Source organism: Primulina eburnea, chromosome 5 (assembly GCF_022965805.1).
Source record: "Primulina eburnea isolate SZY01 chromosome 5, ASM2296580v1, whole genome shotgun sequence".
Lineage (NCBI taxonomy): Eukaryota > Viridiplantae > Streptophyta > Magnoliopsida > Lamiales > Gesneriaceae > Primulina > Primulina eburnea.
The window spans coordinates 635,634-652,479 of record NC_133105.1 but is presented as its reverse complement, the minus strand read 5'-3'; the positions used below and the strand labels follow the sequence as shown (position 1 = coordinate 652,479).

The 16,846-nt window shown below is 36.7% G+C and overlaps 3 protein-coding genes across 3 annotated transcripts; all 3 read left to right on the top strand.

Moving 5' to 3' along the window:
- The first annotated feature begins 1,389 nt into the window (after positions 1-1,389).
- Positions 1,390-4,009, top strand: LOC140831993 (chorismate mutase 2-like). Its single transcript, XM_073195742.1, has 5 exons — positions 1,390-1,789; positions 2,921-3,010; positions 3,115-3,258; positions 3,417-3,509; positions 3,593-4,009. Exons 1-5 carry the CDS (start codon positions 1,580-1,582, stop codon positions 3,821-3,823), a joined length of 768 nt encoding a protein of 255 aa, XP_073051843.1. The 5' UTR covers positions 1,390-1,579; the 3' UTR covers positions 3,824-4,009.
- A 764-nt stretch (positions 4,010-4,773) lies between these two features.
- On the top strand, positions 4,774-12,675 carry LOC140831990 (formin-like protein 18). Its single transcript, XM_073195738.1, is given in 17 exon segments — positions 4,774-5,242; positions 5,676-6,380; positions 6,706-6,920; positions 7,010-9,108; positions 9,232-9,361; positions 9,548-9,619; positions 9,952-10,050; positions 10,128-10,169; positions 10,275-10,355; positions 10,482-10,532; positions 10,606-10,687; positions 10,880-10,974; positions 11,113-11,184; positions 11,264-11,380; positions 11,465-11,533; positions 11,616-11,682; positions 12,029-12,675. Coding segments are annotated over 17 exon segments (4,239 nt in total). The 5' UTR covers positions 4,774-5,169; the 3' UTR covers positions 12,199-12,675.
- Positions 12,676-13,978: 1,303 nt separating this feature from the next.
- LOC140831992 (F-box only protein 13-like) lies at positions 13,979-15,947 on the top strand. Its single transcript, XM_073195740.1, has one exon. The coding sequence runs from the start codon at positions 14,578-14,580 to the stop codon at positions 15,817-15,819; it is 1,242 nt and encodes a 413-aa protein (XP_073051841.1). The 5' UTR covers positions 13,979-14,577; the 3' UTR covers positions 15,820-15,947.
- The last annotated feature ends 899 nt before the right edge of the window (positions 15,948-16,846 follow it).

The window sequence follows — 16,846 nt, the reverse complement described above, 5'->3', positions numbered from 1 at the left end:
AATTATTAAAATTGAAAAAAAATTAAATAACACTACAAAATTAGTCTAACATAAATAATAATTACATTTATAAAATTAATCATTAAAATATTAATTTATGTAAGTATACATACCTTGATATAAGTTGTCCAAATAAAAGAAACCTGCAAAAACCAAAAAAAATATGTGTTGAGTCCGTGTCTTTTGAAAAATATGCGAAATGTAAAAATAGAAATTGAAACATATACAAAACTTACCGATGAAAAAACGAGAAGAGTGAATGAAAAATATGAAACGAGTGAATGAAAAGAATGAAACAAGTGTTCAATTTATAGTAGAAAATTTATAATATCATAATAAATTCGAAATTTTTAAAAATATGGTCTCCGCAGCTTTCAACATGTGAATTTAATGTGTCGCAGCTTTAATAATGTGTAGTCCGAAATTTAATGTGTCGTAGCTTTTATCACATGTAGTCTTGTTGGATAGCTTTTCACATGTGGTGATAAAAGCAAATGACTTGCTTATTTAAAAATAAAAATTTAACAGCAAGTCACGCCTCTAGAAGAGGCGTGACTTGTTTTTTTTTTTTTTTAAATAAAACAAGTCACGCCTCTTCAAGAGGCGTGACTTGTTTTATTTTTTTTTAAAAAAAATTTAACAACAAGTCACGCCTCTTGAAGATTTTTAATTTAACACATTATATTGTTAAATTTTTAACACATTATATTGTTAAATTTTTATTTTTTACATTACTTTATTAAACTTGTACCAAATGTGACGTAAACTGTTAAAAAGCCCGAAATATGGGTATTTCGGTGATGTTGTGTTTGATTGACTTGATACGATCAATTATCCAATTTAATCTAATCAAATGTTTGGTTATAATTCTGTTCATTGATAATTTGTTTTACATCAATCAAATTATTAATTATTCGTCTCACAATTAAAAATGTTTAATTTTTATTAATTATTAAAAATAACAAAATTGTAATTTATCGTCTAAACCATAAACCCATATCATACATCATTACTTCTTGTGAGAGATAATTTTTCTTTTGGTTTTTATTCTGGGCAAAAATTTGTGTGAGATTGTCTCACTGGTCGTATTTTATGAGACAAATATCTTATTTGAGTCATACATGAAAAAAATATTACTTTTTATGCTAATAGTATTATTTTTTATTGCGAATATCAGTGGAGTTGATCCGTCTTACAAATAAAGATTCGTGAGACTGTCTCACAAGAGACCTGATTTTTATTGAGTAGGCTAGAAATCCTCAATTTAGATCCGAATTTGCGTCCACACCCGACCCAATCTAGAGTAGAAAAAGGAAAGTTTACCTTAATTATACCACTAATTAAAGTTAAACAAAGGAAACAAGCCTTCCTTACTAAGGCACCTCTTTCACCCACCCACGGTAGAGTTAACTTTTTTATTGGCGAACGACGCTACCTCCACTTCAAAATCCCACCTTTACTCATCCCAATCATTATCCAACCTTTCGTCCGCAACCCTACATTTCATCCTGTTTATTTGATATTTCGGATCTTCAACAGCGCATTATCAACATTCATATTGATTGCTATAGTCTGTGAAATGGCGCTGAGCACAAGAATTGATGAGTTGTTGAATCTTGATTCTTTGAGAAAGAGCTTGGTTCGCCAAGAAGACACCATTATCTTTTATCTGATCGAGAGAGCGAAATATCCCAGAAATTTGGCCCTGTACGAGGACAAGTGCGTTCCCGAATCATCGGATTCTTTGTTCGATTTCTTTCTCAAAGAATCCGAAGCTCTTCAGGCCAAGGTATGCTTTTCTTTTATCTTTTAATTTCCTTTTCCCCCCAAATTTAATGGAATTGATCTGGCTTATGGTCATAAAATCTGTGCTTTATGAATTTTTTAAAAATGTGCTGACAAAATGCTGACGATGGTGACAATACGAATTTTTAACATCTTAAACTGATTCTTATTAAAAAAAAAAGAAGTTAGTTCTAAATACTCATTGGATAATAATATAAACAAGAATGATAGTGATGTATTGATTTATCTAATCTATATGGCTATGGCTTGGTTGATTTTCATTCTTCTGGCGCTGGTGATGAATGCTGCATACGAACCAGCTTTTTTAGTTCTCTTGAAATATGCCAAGCTCAAATTTATGAAAGATCTGTCCATGATATGTGATCAACTTGGATTTCTTTAAGCTTCACTGAATTTTTGTTTCAAATTGGATCGTGGTTATTAAAAATACACCTGTGGTTCCTAAACTTAAGCCATATCTTGGCCTAATGCACATATCTTGAATGAGACGTGTGCCTTGAGCTTACAGGGTGCACGTTGGTGCGCCTCAATTGCCAAGGCAGGTTTGAAATGCACCTTGAATGAAAAGATTGTGCACATTTAAGTTTTAAGTTCAATATATTAAAATAGCCATTCACGTTTGCTTGGATTTTTTTCCCGATGGTTTGTAATCTTGATACATCTGTATTTCAAAATAGCGTTGCTCAGTGTGCTTCACTGAAGACACACACTGCAATTTGTGCCATGATCCTCTTCTCCAAGACGCCTTATTTTTTTGTTGTGTCTTCATTAAATATGGTTGGCATTATGTTAAATAAAATTGGAGTTTTAAACGAATGTAGTTATGTAATCTGTATAAAGCTATGAAATGGGAATTGTTTATTTATAAATTTTACTTTCTATGATTTTATAGTATCATTAAAAGAAGAATCATGTTAATAGAGATTTTGTTGATGTTTTTAGTGGCCATAAGAAATATAAAACGTACATTTCCATGATAACCTAGAGTCTTGGTCTCGGTATTTTCTTATATCAAAGTGAATCCCATGGATTTCGAATCATTAGCCCAAATGAATGATGTATTATCATCATGAGAAGTTTACAAGGTGAAATCTTCCGTCTGATTTGTCCACAGGCTGGTCGTTACACATCTCCAGAAGAGAACGCCTTTTTCCCAGACAAGTTACCAGCTCCTTTACTGCAAACTCTCAACTCTTCTACACCGGTAAAAATGGACGAGTTACTGAAGTCTTGAGATCATTTAGCAATTTTACCAGTATTGTATTTCAATTTCTATGCTTTCTTAATCAGCGATACATTCTTTTTCAGATCTTGCATCCTTCAGGTGCTTCCATTAACGTGAATGACAAAATATCAAATTTTTACCTCAAGAAATTGCTTCCTTTGATCACGAGTGACGGAGATGATGGGAACTATGCTGCCACTGCAGCCAGTGATTTAGATTGTTTGCAGGTAAAATAAGCTAGTATAACATTTTTTACCCACACGGTGAATGTCGGACGATAGGATGAAAGCTGAGTTTAAATCTAAAAGACTAACCTGGTGGAAGAGCTTAATCTTTCTATAATTTCTTGAGAAATTTATTAGGATAGTAAAGTTCATGTTTCCAGGCACTTTCAAGAAGGATTCACTTGGGAAAGTTTGTAGCCGAGGTTAAATTCAGAGACGCCCCCGGAGACTATACTCCAGCTATAGATGCTAAGGTAAATACACAATTCACTTATATTTCAAAATAATAAACTGCCAGGAAGCAGTACCCCATCATATACAACTCGAATTCTAGCAGAACAAAGAAGCTTTAATGGAGTTATTAACTTTTCCAACTGTGGAAGAGGCGATCAAGAAAAGGGTGGCAAAAAAAGCATTGTTATTCGGTCAAGATGTGGATCTCCAAGAAAACGACACCAACGGCAAGTACAAGATCAATCCGTCTGTTGTTTCTCGGTTATATGAAGAATGGGTGATGCCATTAACAAAATTTGTTGAAGTCGAATACCTTCTTCGTCGTCTCGAGTAAAGGTTTCAAATATTTGTAACATACCACAATCTTCAAACGATCTATGAAGCCTTCTTACATATTTAGTTATTTAAGAGATTTTTGGAATAAATACTAACGTCAATGTGTACGTAACATTTCACACACTCTGCCTAATACATTAATGATGTTTATTAGGATGTAATTTGGTGCTCCCTTGACCTTCAATGTAGGCATTCCAGATTTTTATTTTTAAAAAAATATTATGTTTCGTTTTGTATTTAGTGCGTGTACGATCTCAGATTTCGTTTCAAAATGTACATTTATCTATAATGAAACATAATTTAACTAAAAGAAAATAATATTTTAAATCGCTATTGACTTATTTATTTAGAAAAGAATAGAATAAAATATGAAAATACGTGATGTATTTAAATATCTTGTTTTGGTAACAGTAAAATATTTATTTATTTGTTATTTAGTTAATTAAGTGGTTATTCAGTTTCCACATTCTGCATGTCTTAAATCTTGATGATCCAAAAATTATAGCCAATTTTGGAGGGCTAGGGACACACGAGAGAGGCACATGTTACTCATATTATTATCAAATTATTTAATTTTATATAAATATTGAATTTATTCAAATACCAGATAAATCGGGTCGGACATCAAATCACATGTTAACCCTCTTATCATATATATTCTCGAAGACACGTGCAAAAAAAGATATGAAAGAGACAACAACTCTAATAAATTAAGATGCAGATACGAATCAGGAATATATAACTAATCATGCGACCCATAATCTCTTAATCTACCATGAAACACATTGACATAAAGAATTCCCAGCTAGATCCTCCTATGTTGTCTTCAAACAACTGAATTATCGTAATCATAGTTAAAATCAGAACACCAAATCTTGGAAAAAAATGGAATAAAAATAGTAATAAAAAGAAGAAGGGAATCCAATTATTCCCCTGTCAGTGGGAGGCGCACACGTTCGCTTTGTCTTTTTGGTTCCCCCCATTGAAAGCTAAGTCTAGTCTTGAGAATCACAGAGCAAACAACAGACGCAGGGTAAGTGTGAGTGTGAAGAAATGTTCCATACGGAAAGATTTCAAGTGTTCCTTGCTGCCCCAGCAAAACCCACAGCTACTGTTGATCTTGTCTCACATTCTTGAATGTAAAGAATAACGCTCCATTTGTAAGCTGAAACGTATTATATATATATTTATATACATGTGCCTCTGAGTCTTGTTTTCAAGATTTTATCACCTCACCTGGGTTCTTGACATTCAAGTGTAAATGTGGTTGATATTCCAGTACTTATAGGGTTGTCTTGGTAGTTTTTGGGCCACCACCAAGCCTCTCCAGATCTTGGTGATTGAATGGCGCTTCTCCGCAAATTTTTCTATCGAAAGCCGCCGGAAGGGCTTCTGGAGATCTCAGAAAGGGTTTTTGGTGCGTTTTTAGTTGTTTGTTTTGATGAAGTTCAGTTCTTTATAAGTTTGAAAAAATAAAATAGTTTTATTCAAAATATGGCTGCATTTTGAATGTTTCTATGTGTTACATTGTTTCGTATTATGATGATTTAGATTGATGCTGAAGAAAAAAATCCATATACAGATGTCGAATGAACTGACAGTAATTCTCCATTTCAAAAAGAAAAATATAGTCGGGGTGGGTGGAGTTAAAAAAAAAAATTATCAACCATTTCATGATTTCTCAGGAGACTACAAAATGCTATATCAAGCCAAAAGTTAGAATGACTTTAGTTAAATGATTTCTCTTCCCAGAGGATTGATCAACCTAGAATGAGTGTGGCTCTGCCACTGCCAGATATTTAAACTTGTAATGAAAAATTCATGCAGAAACACATTTCATGATTTTGTAGTATTTGATTGCTGCTTTACCACCAATGGCTCGGAGGATGATGGGTACAACGTCTATATTGGACATATAGTGGATCGACTCTGCGAATATTTCCCTGAGGCTTCAATCATGGTTTTTAATTTTGGAGAGGGAGATCAACAAGCCCAGGTCACTAATTTGTTATCCAAGTATAATATGACAGTAATAGACTATCCTCGACAGTATGAAAATTGCCCGTTGCTCACCGTGGAAATGATCCATCACTTTTTGAGATCAAGTGAAAGTTGGCTCTCCCTTGGGCAGAGGAATCTACTTTTGTTGCATTGTCAGATGGATGCACTGCCGGTTATGGCTTTCACGCTTGCTGCCCTCTTGATTTATAGGAAGCAATACGCTGGGGAACAGAAAACTTTAGATATGATGTACAAGCAAGCACCTCGAGAAATTTTGCGTTTGTTGTCTCCTCTGAATCCACTACCTTCACAGTTGAGGTACCTACAATATGTCTCGAGAAGGAACACGGGTTCCCAGTGGCCTCCCTTGGACGGGGCATTGACATTGGATCGTGTCATTCTTAGATGCATTCCTGATATGCACAGAGAAGGGGGTTGTCGTCCCATCATTAGGATATATGGACATGATCCTTTGATGGTCGTTGATCGGACAACAAAGGTGCTTTTCTCTATGCCCAAAACAAACAAAGCAGTGCGACATTGAAAAGGGTAATGTTCAATTCAGGCTTGCTTTTGTAACATAAAATCATGGTTTGATTCTGGAATTTGTAGACAGGGGACCGAGTTTGGGCATATTGAAACAATTTTGGGGGAAGAAACTTTATTCTTGACAACTTTGAATAAAATTTATAGTCTCAAGGGGAATGAACTCCCCTTCTTTGCCCCTCTGTTTGATTCACCTTTGCTTATACTTTTCAAGCTTTGCAATGCTAAAATAAAAATAATAATAAATTGTTCTTCATCCTCTTCATCGAAACAAGTATATATATATATATCTTATTTATTTATTTTGTTTAAATTGAACTTTGTCACAGGCAGATTGTGAAGTTAAAATTGATATCCACTGTCATGTACAAGGTGATGTTGTGCTCGAATGTATCACATTGGATGATAAACTAAAACTTGAAAACATGATGTTTCGGGTGATGTTCAATACGGCATTCATAGGATCGAACGTATTGATCCTTACACCCGACGAGATTGATACACTGTGGAATGTTAAGGATCAATTTCCCGAAGACTTCAGAGCAGAGGTAAGCATCACTACTTTGTTCAAGTAGGATCTGCTGCAGCAACTTGACTATTATTTGAGGTGTGAAATTTTTTTGTGGTTGGATTGAAGGTACTTTTCTCAGAGATGAATTCATTATCTTCATCTGTTGGGCTCGATTTGCCTGGTATTGAGTATGAAGATCTTCCCGTCGAAGCTTTTGTTGAAGTTCATGATGCATTAAATAATTCGGATCTGCTTGTTCCTAATAGTGTTCAGAAGGACAAATTTTCAGGTGATGCTCATGGTGATAGAGGATTTCTCAAAGAAAGTCCTTCAATGGTGGTTGTAGAGACTCCAAAATCTGAAGTATTTGAAAATGAAACCATGATTTCTAGACAAATTGCAATAAATGAAACACATTCGACCTTATCAAAATCATCCCTTGATAAGAGTTTACAGACAAGTGAGATTGAGAAAAGAGAACTGCAGGTTGTTGTTCAAAGGCCTGCTAAATGTAAAGTAATATCACAGCGAGCTTCTCCAACTTCAATCTCAAGTCCAGCTTTATATTCAAATTCTTTTCAATGTGCTCCTATAGCCATCTCAAGATACCATGGTGCACCTTCTGCACTTGGGATTACAGCACTCCTTCATGATCATGCAGAGTTCAATGAAGAAGCCTCTTATTCTTCCAAACCCTCAGCGCCAGAGCAAACTATCTTAGGAAAGCAATCTAATAACTCTGAAACAAGAAAAGATTCTACTCCTCTTCCTCCTCAGCTGCCCCCACCACCACCACCACCTCCACTTTTTCGATCAACAAGATCACTACATCCACCAGTATCGCCATCAGTGCCACAGTCACCACCATCACTATTATCCTTAGAAGTGCCACCAGTTTCACCTCGACCTCTCTCTTCACCTTCATTACCTGCTACTTGTCAAATACATCACTCAAAATCATCAGGTATTCACTCTAGTCTACCATCATCATCATTGCTTCTTCAATTAAGACAAGAGTCTCCACCACTACAATCATTGGTAAGGGTATCAGTACCACCACCTCCGCCTTCACCACCACCATCTCAATCCAAGTCTTACTTATCTGTTCCAGTACTGCCAATCATCCAATTTGGCCTTGATTGTAGAATGTCAGCTCACATTAGACAGCAGTTGCCAATGCCTCATCTACCACCTCCTCCCCCACTTTGTATTGCCTACAATACATCTTTGTCTTCCAGTGGAAAATCATTTTCTCCAACCCCAGACTCTTCTCCATCTTGCTTCTCGGAGATGGCTTCTACTCCTCGTATTGACCAATCTCAGGTTGTTTTTCCCACCAATCGTCCCCGTCCTTTGACGCCCAATTCTTATTCCGGAAACCAATCATCAGGTCCCCCTCCACACTCATCCTCCGTAAAAAAGGTACTTCAGTCTTTTCAAAGTACATCTTCAGCTTCTCCTCCACCTCCTCCTCCTCCTCCTCCTCCTCCTCCTTCGCCACCTGTCTTAGGAAAAGCTAAATCACAATCTCTATTATCTTTTCCTCGGCCTCCCCCTCCCTCAGCAACAAGTACATCTCCCTCTTCAAAGATCTTGCAGCCAGTTGCTCCTCCTCCCTCTTGTATCAAAGAAACAGCTTCACTCCCCTCTATTCGGGACTTGTCATTAGCTTCCCCTGTTTCCACTCCAGCATTGCCTTCCTCAATTGGCCCAACAATTCATAATCTATCTATCATCGTTCCTTCTCCAACAGCTTTATTACCTGGGGATTCTGCCTCGATCTCTTGTCAAGATTCTTCACTTGTTCCAGAAAAGTTATCAGTAGTTCTTCCCACCCTCCCTACACCCCCTCCGCCTCCATGTTCACGGTTGGCCACTGTTTCTAGTGGTAGTTTTACAGCTCCATCAGCACCAACTCCTCAAAGTTCTGGTCAGAAGGAAGCCTCAGTTATAAATTGTCAAACTGTTCCACCTCCCCCTGCCCCACTTTCCAATGGATTATCAAAATCTGGCACTACTCCTTTGCAGTCTCGTTCTTCAGTAGGTGGTGGAAACATTCCAACACCTCCTGTGGGTGTAAAGGGGAAGTTTCAATTGCGGGCGAGTGGAAGAGTTCATAATCTAGCCAAAAAGACATCACTGAAACCGTATCATTGGTTGAAGCTAACAAGGGCTATGTATGGAAGCATCTGGGCTGAGGCTCAAAAACCTGAGGAGGCTTCAAAGTATGTATCATATAGTCTTCGTTACTTATTTATGATTATATATATCGATCAACCTCCCAGATATCACAATGTAAAAGGTGCAATCGGTAACTTTGTAGTCTTCTCTTGTATCATCCATCCTAGAGCTCCTGAATTAGACATGTCCGAAATCGAGAGCCTCTTTTCAGCCACCGTATCAAATTCAGATCTTGGAGGCGCAATTGGGAAAACAAGTGGGCGTGCCTCAGGTCTCAAATCTGAGAAAGTCCATCTGGTAAAGTGGCTAGTTTTTATTTTTATTCATTTGGTTTCTTTTCTGTTTTGTTTATATTTCATCTGAGTATTTATTTCATTAGCCCTCTTATGGTTGATGCATTTCCTTGAATTTTTCTTTGCACTGTTGAGACAAGCTGTAGTTTTTTTATCATTCTAATTTCTAGAACATATGTTTTTCTTCCAGATCGAGCTACGAAGGGCATACAATTGTGAAATTATGCTGACAAAAGTCAAGGTTCCGCTGTCCGATTTAATGGTCGGCTAAACTTTAAATATTTTATTTTTTAAACTTTTGTGTCTTTCTACAATGTGTTTTTGGATACTGGAAGTTTTACACATCCCACACATATACCCCCAAATTTATACAGCATTCCCTTAACTACTTCCGCTGCCAAAGTAATGTTTGCATGAATTGGCTGTTAATTCTTAAAAAAATTGTGCCAACGGTGCCTGTGGGCACCAGGGAAGGTTTACTTTGAACAAAATTAACACTCAGACAGCATAATGGATTTGGTGCGAGAGAAGATTTTCACGTGATAATGATCTTATTAATGGCCTTGTGTGTTGCTTTGTTATTTTCTTTGACAGAACTCAATCCTTGCTTTAGATGATTCGAAGCTGGACATTGATCAGGTTGATAATCTCATAAAGTTTTGTCCAACCAAAGAAGAAATGGAACTTCTTAAGGTATCACTTTGTTCCCAAACTTTTCAAATTGTGGCCATCTTCCCGGGCATCTTGTAACCATATCTATCCACTTTCAGAATTACAGTGGCAACAAGGAGAACCTTGGAAAGTGTGAACAGGTGGGCATATATTTTCTTTCGTTCGTTCGTTCGTTCGTTCACTAATTTTGTATCCAGTGATCTTTCATCAAACCAACTCTTTCGGATATGGTCTTCTACCTGCAGTTTTTCTTGGAGCTGATGAAAGTTCCTCGCGCAGAATCGAAGTTAAGAATCTTCTCATTTAAAATTCAATTTCATTCCCAGGTCAGAAGAAAGTGCAATTCCTTACATCCTATATCTATCTCATCTCCTTAATTGTGCCTTAATTGTGGCCCATTGAAATATGTAATTTTCTCCTTGAACTTATATTTCTCTTCTCCATTTACTCAGGTTTCAGACTTGAGAAACAGTTTGAATATTGTGAACTCTGCATCTGGAGAGGTTAGTAACTTTGTTCCTCTATTTCCGGTTGTCTTGTGTAAGTAATAGGCCCCCTGATGATGGTTTTTATCAGGTTAGAAATTCTGTGAAATTGAAAAGAATTATGCAAACTATCCTTTCACTGGGCAATGCTTTAAATCATGGAACTGCAAGGGGTGAGTAGAAACTTTTCATTTATTTATTTTCGATATCGAATCCCCGTAATGCAAATTCATTTTGCTTATGAAAAATCTTTCAATGTGTTTTGTCTTTAAGGCTTTACTTTTTAACTATTCACTGGACGTTGGAAAATGGTTCTTTACCGATTCATCCGCGGCTAAAATCAAATGGAATAATTATTCATACAGGTTCTGCTGTTGGGTTTCGCCTCGATAGCCTTTTGAAACTTACTGAAACACGCTCAATAAACAAGAAGCTGACCCTGATGCACTATCTCTGTAAGGTATAAATTTTATTCGTGGGCCGATGCTTACCTTTCGCTTTTGAGTTTTCTTACCGGTTTTGTGGTGACAATTGCCATAGGTATATTATTTTGTTTAACTAAATTTTATTAACCTACATTAACCTGCGTAACTTGGAGGTGCTTGCTGAAAAGTTGCCAGAAGTAATAGATTTTCAGAAAGATCTAGTGAGTTTAGAGGCTGCGACAAAGGTGTGCGTTCTTTTCACATTTGTTTTAATGCCTCTAGAATCTTTTCATATTAACATTATAAACAATCTGTTCGAAGCAGATTCAGTTGAAGTATTTGGCAGAGGAAATGCAAGCTATCAGCAAAGGGCTCGAAAAAGTTGCACAAGAACTGAGTGCTTCTGAAAATGATGGCCTTGTTTCAAAGAACTTTTACAAGGTACTTAACATATTGATATTTTTTCATCGTCATTCTTGTAAGTTATTTTGTTGCATTAACTGAATTTCCGTGATCAATGTTTAGACACTAAAAGACTTCCTCGAATTCGGAGAAGCTGAAGTTAGATCTCTGGCTTCACTTTATTCTGGAGTGGTAAAGCATCTGATTAATTATCTCCTGTTGTCTCGTCCACTGTATAAATCTCTTGTAACTAAAGAAGTTTAGCCTTATTCAGGGGAAGAATGCAGATGCCCTGGCCTTTTATTTCGGGGAAGACCCGGGTCGTTGCCCATTTGAACAAGGTGATACTGTTGTGGAGCTGCTATATTGTTTCTTCTTCCTCATTACCGTCGTGGTTCCAAAATATAAGATTTCTTGATATTGTTTTAGGGTGATTGATCTTTATTATTTACTTCAGAAACAATCATCTCCTCTATCGTACAAGTAAATATCCTTTTTATTGAAGTTTGACTCGCGCTATAAAATGATTTTTTCAGATATGCCGTTTGATTAATTTTTTCCCAACTAAATTTACATTTCTAATCTGTCTCTTTAACTGATTTTTATATCGTTCCCCTCGCATGCATATTTTTCCCTTAACCAAACATATGATGTTGCATTTTCTCTTTCAATGGGATGTTCATGCAGTTGTCTCAACTTTGCTTAATTTTGTGAGAATGTTTCTACATTCTCACAACGAAAACTGCAAGCAACTGGAATACGAAAAGAAAAAAGCCCTGAAAGAAGCAGAAACCAATAAGGACAAATCAAATTCCTTCACCAGACCCGAGTCTGAAACCATGAACTTAAACACTTGACACGATCTCTCATCAGTGAATTCAAAGTCTTGAACGGCGCCTCTTGGAATCATACCAGAAGCCCTTCAGACAGATTGGAGAGTTTTCGTATGGTAGCACAAGAATCTCATTTGAGTTTGCCTGTATTAGCAGAGCATCATTCTGTAGAATATTTCTCTTGACAACTCCAGATGCCGCAAGATGGAGCTATGCGGAAGGATGGTTTTTAGATGATACGATGCATTAAACCTCGAGACAGCAAATCGAGCCCTCCCAACATGCTTTTTTATACCCAATCTTGGTGTTTAGTAAGCTATATTGCTGATGTATATATTGTGTGGCAGTAAGTAAAATGGTTCTCGTTTTTGTAACGTGCATTTGAAGTTTTAGGAATGTAAAACATTGTTCTGTGAGATCTGCTAACAGCGTTGTCCAAACAGAAATACGACGTTGATTGTGTCAAAATATAGTTCATTGATCCAGAATTCTGCAACTGTTTATAAACCAAGGGGCTGGCTAAATCACTTGAGCTTCCCGTTTCATGTTCTTCAGTCATGTATTATTTCTTTCACCAAATACTTAAATGTAACGAATATCTCGTTAAAAAGTAAAAATCTCCTCGGCCTATCAAATATTAAAAAGATGTCATTTCTTTTGAAGAAAAGATACATATATTTGAATGTGTTGACAATGGCCCTTATTGGACACAATATTGGAAACAATTCCGGCCAATGGCTGCCAGTTTCTGTTTAAACCCTTCTTTTAATTGTTCCAGAAGCCAGTGGCCGGGGTTTTATTATAAAAATTTTCTTTTTCTTTTTATATATCTTGATAAATAATTTTTTTATTTTTTATTTTCAATTTTTTGACAATATTACTTACTAATTTATTGAATATTATTTATCAATATTATTATATTTTTATTTAAATAAAATAAAAATAATTATATTTATCAAAATATAAAAAAATACAATTTGTAATAAACAAGGGACTGAGTTTCTTGAAATAAAAAAACTACGAAGACTCTCCTAAAAACAAAAGAAAAAGAAAAAAGACGAAGGTAAATTAGTTATTATTTTATGGTATCCCTTATGTCATCAAAATATTTAATAACACAAAAACAATTAATTTTATAAGACAAATTTGTTTATTAACTCATCAATAAAAAATTTGTTTTTCATACTAAAATTATTATTATTATTTTTTATAAATATGATAATATTAACTCATCTCATTAATAAAAGATATAAGACTCTACTGCGTAAAACAGTTTAAAAATTGTCAAGATAACGAGATAGGTGTGAATGCTAGCATAAGGGTAACCCTCACACCAATAGATTTTATTATATGTGGGTCACATATTATGAACCCCAATACAAGGCCCTTGGACTCATAAAACTACCTTAGCTAGCAGAAATTCCGAGATTAGACCACAAGTATGAGAGCCCCCACCCCAACACTACACAGACAACACAATCATTTGACAAGACCACTGTGCACCACACGAGAAAGCACCAAAAGCCGTAATTCATGGCTTTTCGTCTTTATTTATCACGCATTCAGCATCCAAAGCCCCAGTTCTACTGCCCACTACCAAATATAACATACACATACTTGTGTGTGTGTGTGGACAAAAGTCAATAGCTTTGGATTCTGCATTGACTTCAAAGAATGACGATTTTAAAAGAAGAAGAAAAGGAAATCGAATGCACGAGGGATAGATAGATTCCTCTTGAGTCATTGGAAGCAATGTCAACAATCAACGTGTAGCTTTCACTTTCTAGGGTCTCCTTTCACACTTATACCTCAAATCTCCACCTTGTGATTCTAAGCTAAATTTATCCCATCCCCACGTATCATTTTTTTCTACTTCAATGAAGAAAGGGCCTAAAGTGAAGTAGAAACCGCATCAAATCAGATTATATTTTCCTAAGCTCCATCATTTCTTGACATGGAAGGAGTTAATGGGAAACAACAAAAAGTGATCGTAGGGTCCCTTTGTTGCTCACTTTTGTCACCAAAAGAAACCCCATCGGCGCCGTGATGACACTAAGGACTTCTCTTTTTCCTCGTGAGGATTAAATTCTCTGTTATTTATTTATTTCTTTTAAATCTGTCTTAACATAACCTTTTCAGCTTTTTCTTTTTCCCACAACATCTCACCCTCTCGTGCCTCATTCTTAAACAAATCTTTTGTCAAAATGCAATCTTTTGCTTTACTCTTTGTCAACCCATGGAATCCTTGGGTATAAAATGAACTCAATCTGAGCTTCCCACCGAACTTCCTCAACATAACCCCCAACAGGCCACAGCCCTTGTCATATTTCTCGAAAGAATATTCCAGCCCTTTGCATTCTTTGATCGTGCTACTCCGTTTTCTTGTTTAGTTTCTTTCATGAAATGGAGATTGGGGAGGATCTTGTTCTGGGAAAAACTCAGAAGAGAAAGTTTTCTGAAATCCGGGAGGATTCAAGATTTTTACTGCAGGAACTCAATCAAGATCTTCTTGAAAGAGTTCTTTCATGGCTGCCTACATCTACTTTTTTACGCCTAACTTCAGTGTGCAAGAAATGGAAATCAGTGGCGGACTCTGCCACTTTCAAGCTTGCTTGTTCTCGAGTTCCATTTCGCGATCCCTGGTTTTTCATGGTGGATTCTGATCCCCACCTTAGCCAGCATCCAGTAGTCTTCGATTCTGCAGAAAAAAACTGGAAAAAATTGTATCCCTTACCTCTGGTCCAGACGAAAAAGAATCAAGAATCTTGCAGAAATTTCATACCCGTTGCTGCATCTGGTGGATTGATTTGTTTCCACTCCACAAATGGTGATTTTACTGTCAGCAACCCTGTCACCGGCTCAACCCGCATCATCCCAGCTCTGAATTCTATCTCCCAGCAACCAATTCTTGCCATTTCGATGACGGCGAATTCCGAAAGATTTGAGCTTGTTTTAATCTTGGGCCATATCCCAAATCTCTCGTTCAAGATATACAATTCTTCTACTGATCAATGGGAAGAGGAGATTTCCCTCGGCCAAAAGATCAACGACTCCGGTGAAGCAGAAAAAGACGGTGATCATTCGCAGTATTTCTTGACAAGTGGTAATGTTGTGTCCGCAGATATGCAGAGGAGCCCATTTAGGCAGTACTCGTCGGCACTTACCGTTGAAAATGGGGACGAAATTTTGTATTTCCTTAGTTCTTCCGGCACGGTGGTGTCCTGCAACCTTACCCACAAATTATTCTTCGAGTACCCGAGGCTACTGCCAGTTTTTTCAGAATACTCAATTGATATTGTTGAGTGTGGGGGGCAGATGTATGTTGTTTTGCTTTCGGAATTCTTCGAAAGTGCGAGTCTTCGGGTATGGAAATGGGATCAAAATATGCATGCATGGCAGCAGATAGCGGCAATGCCACCAGCAAGTTCGCATAAATTTTATGGTAAGAAAGTGGATATAAATTGCAGTGGAGCTGGCGATGAGATGTTAGTTTGTTTGAATTCTGCAGAAGTATGTAGTTATGTTATGTGCAGTTTGGTCAGAAACGAATGGATTGAATTGCCACTCTGCTACACAGATGATGATAAAACCAGAGAGTTTGTCTGTGCTTTCTCTTTTGAGCCTAGGATAGAAGCTGACATTTGAGAAGAAGAATTGATTACTCGTTGACACAAAGGCCTTTTTCTTCTGTTTTATTTTATTCACTTCTTTGCAGTATTTGTATGATTTAGGAAAAATGTAACCTTTCATTATATATTTTATTTATGATTGGCGACATATGAATTCTTTAGCATATTTAACTAATGACAAGCTTTGAGAAAGATATGAATTAGTTACTAGGGGAGTCCTACCCCATTGGCAGGGTGTCAGCTATATATTTTGCATATATATAACATATGAGAGGGTATTTATCAAGAACTTATTGCCAAGCACGGAGTAAAAATATAACAAAATTTCCATATTTTCGACCCTGATGCTTAGTTTCAAAAATTGCCCTGTTTAAAGCTCCAAAAAACGACACATGGCATAGTCAACAACCATAGCAAGATCCTCAATCTTTCTATTAAGCATCACAGCACAATGAGATCCACATTGTTTGCAAGTGATTTGCTGCAAATCTTCCCCAAACTAACCATGTGAGCCATCTTGCTCCTCAGTGTGTATGCATTAAACATCAGAGGTTTAGCCACAAAAACGACACATGGCATCAGAGGTTTAGACACAATGCAGTTGAGATATATTGATTCATCAGAGGAATGGATGGGATAGGTTTAGCCACAATCCCAGATAACAAGCTAGGGACGAGCGACTTAGCTACTCGCATTCCCGATGCTACGTACATGGACGAGCGGCGATTTGATGCTGCATTCCTAGCACGAGTGGCCACTGTTACTGTTGACGATGTTATTCGTTTGGACTCCGTTTGGTATCTATCATTCCATTGTTACCATTCATGTATCGCATATCATTGCATTTACTTGGTATTATTACAAGTCTTTTATATACGTCGTAATTTTACCGATTTGTTGTACTGGGGTCCGACCCCTGTTTTCTTAATATGTTGTGGTTGTTTTTTATGGCATAGCATGTCATTCTAGGAGATTTGACGCATCTGGTGGAACGTCATCCAGTGGTACCCAGTAGTCAGTCTGTTGGTATCAAAGTTCCCAGA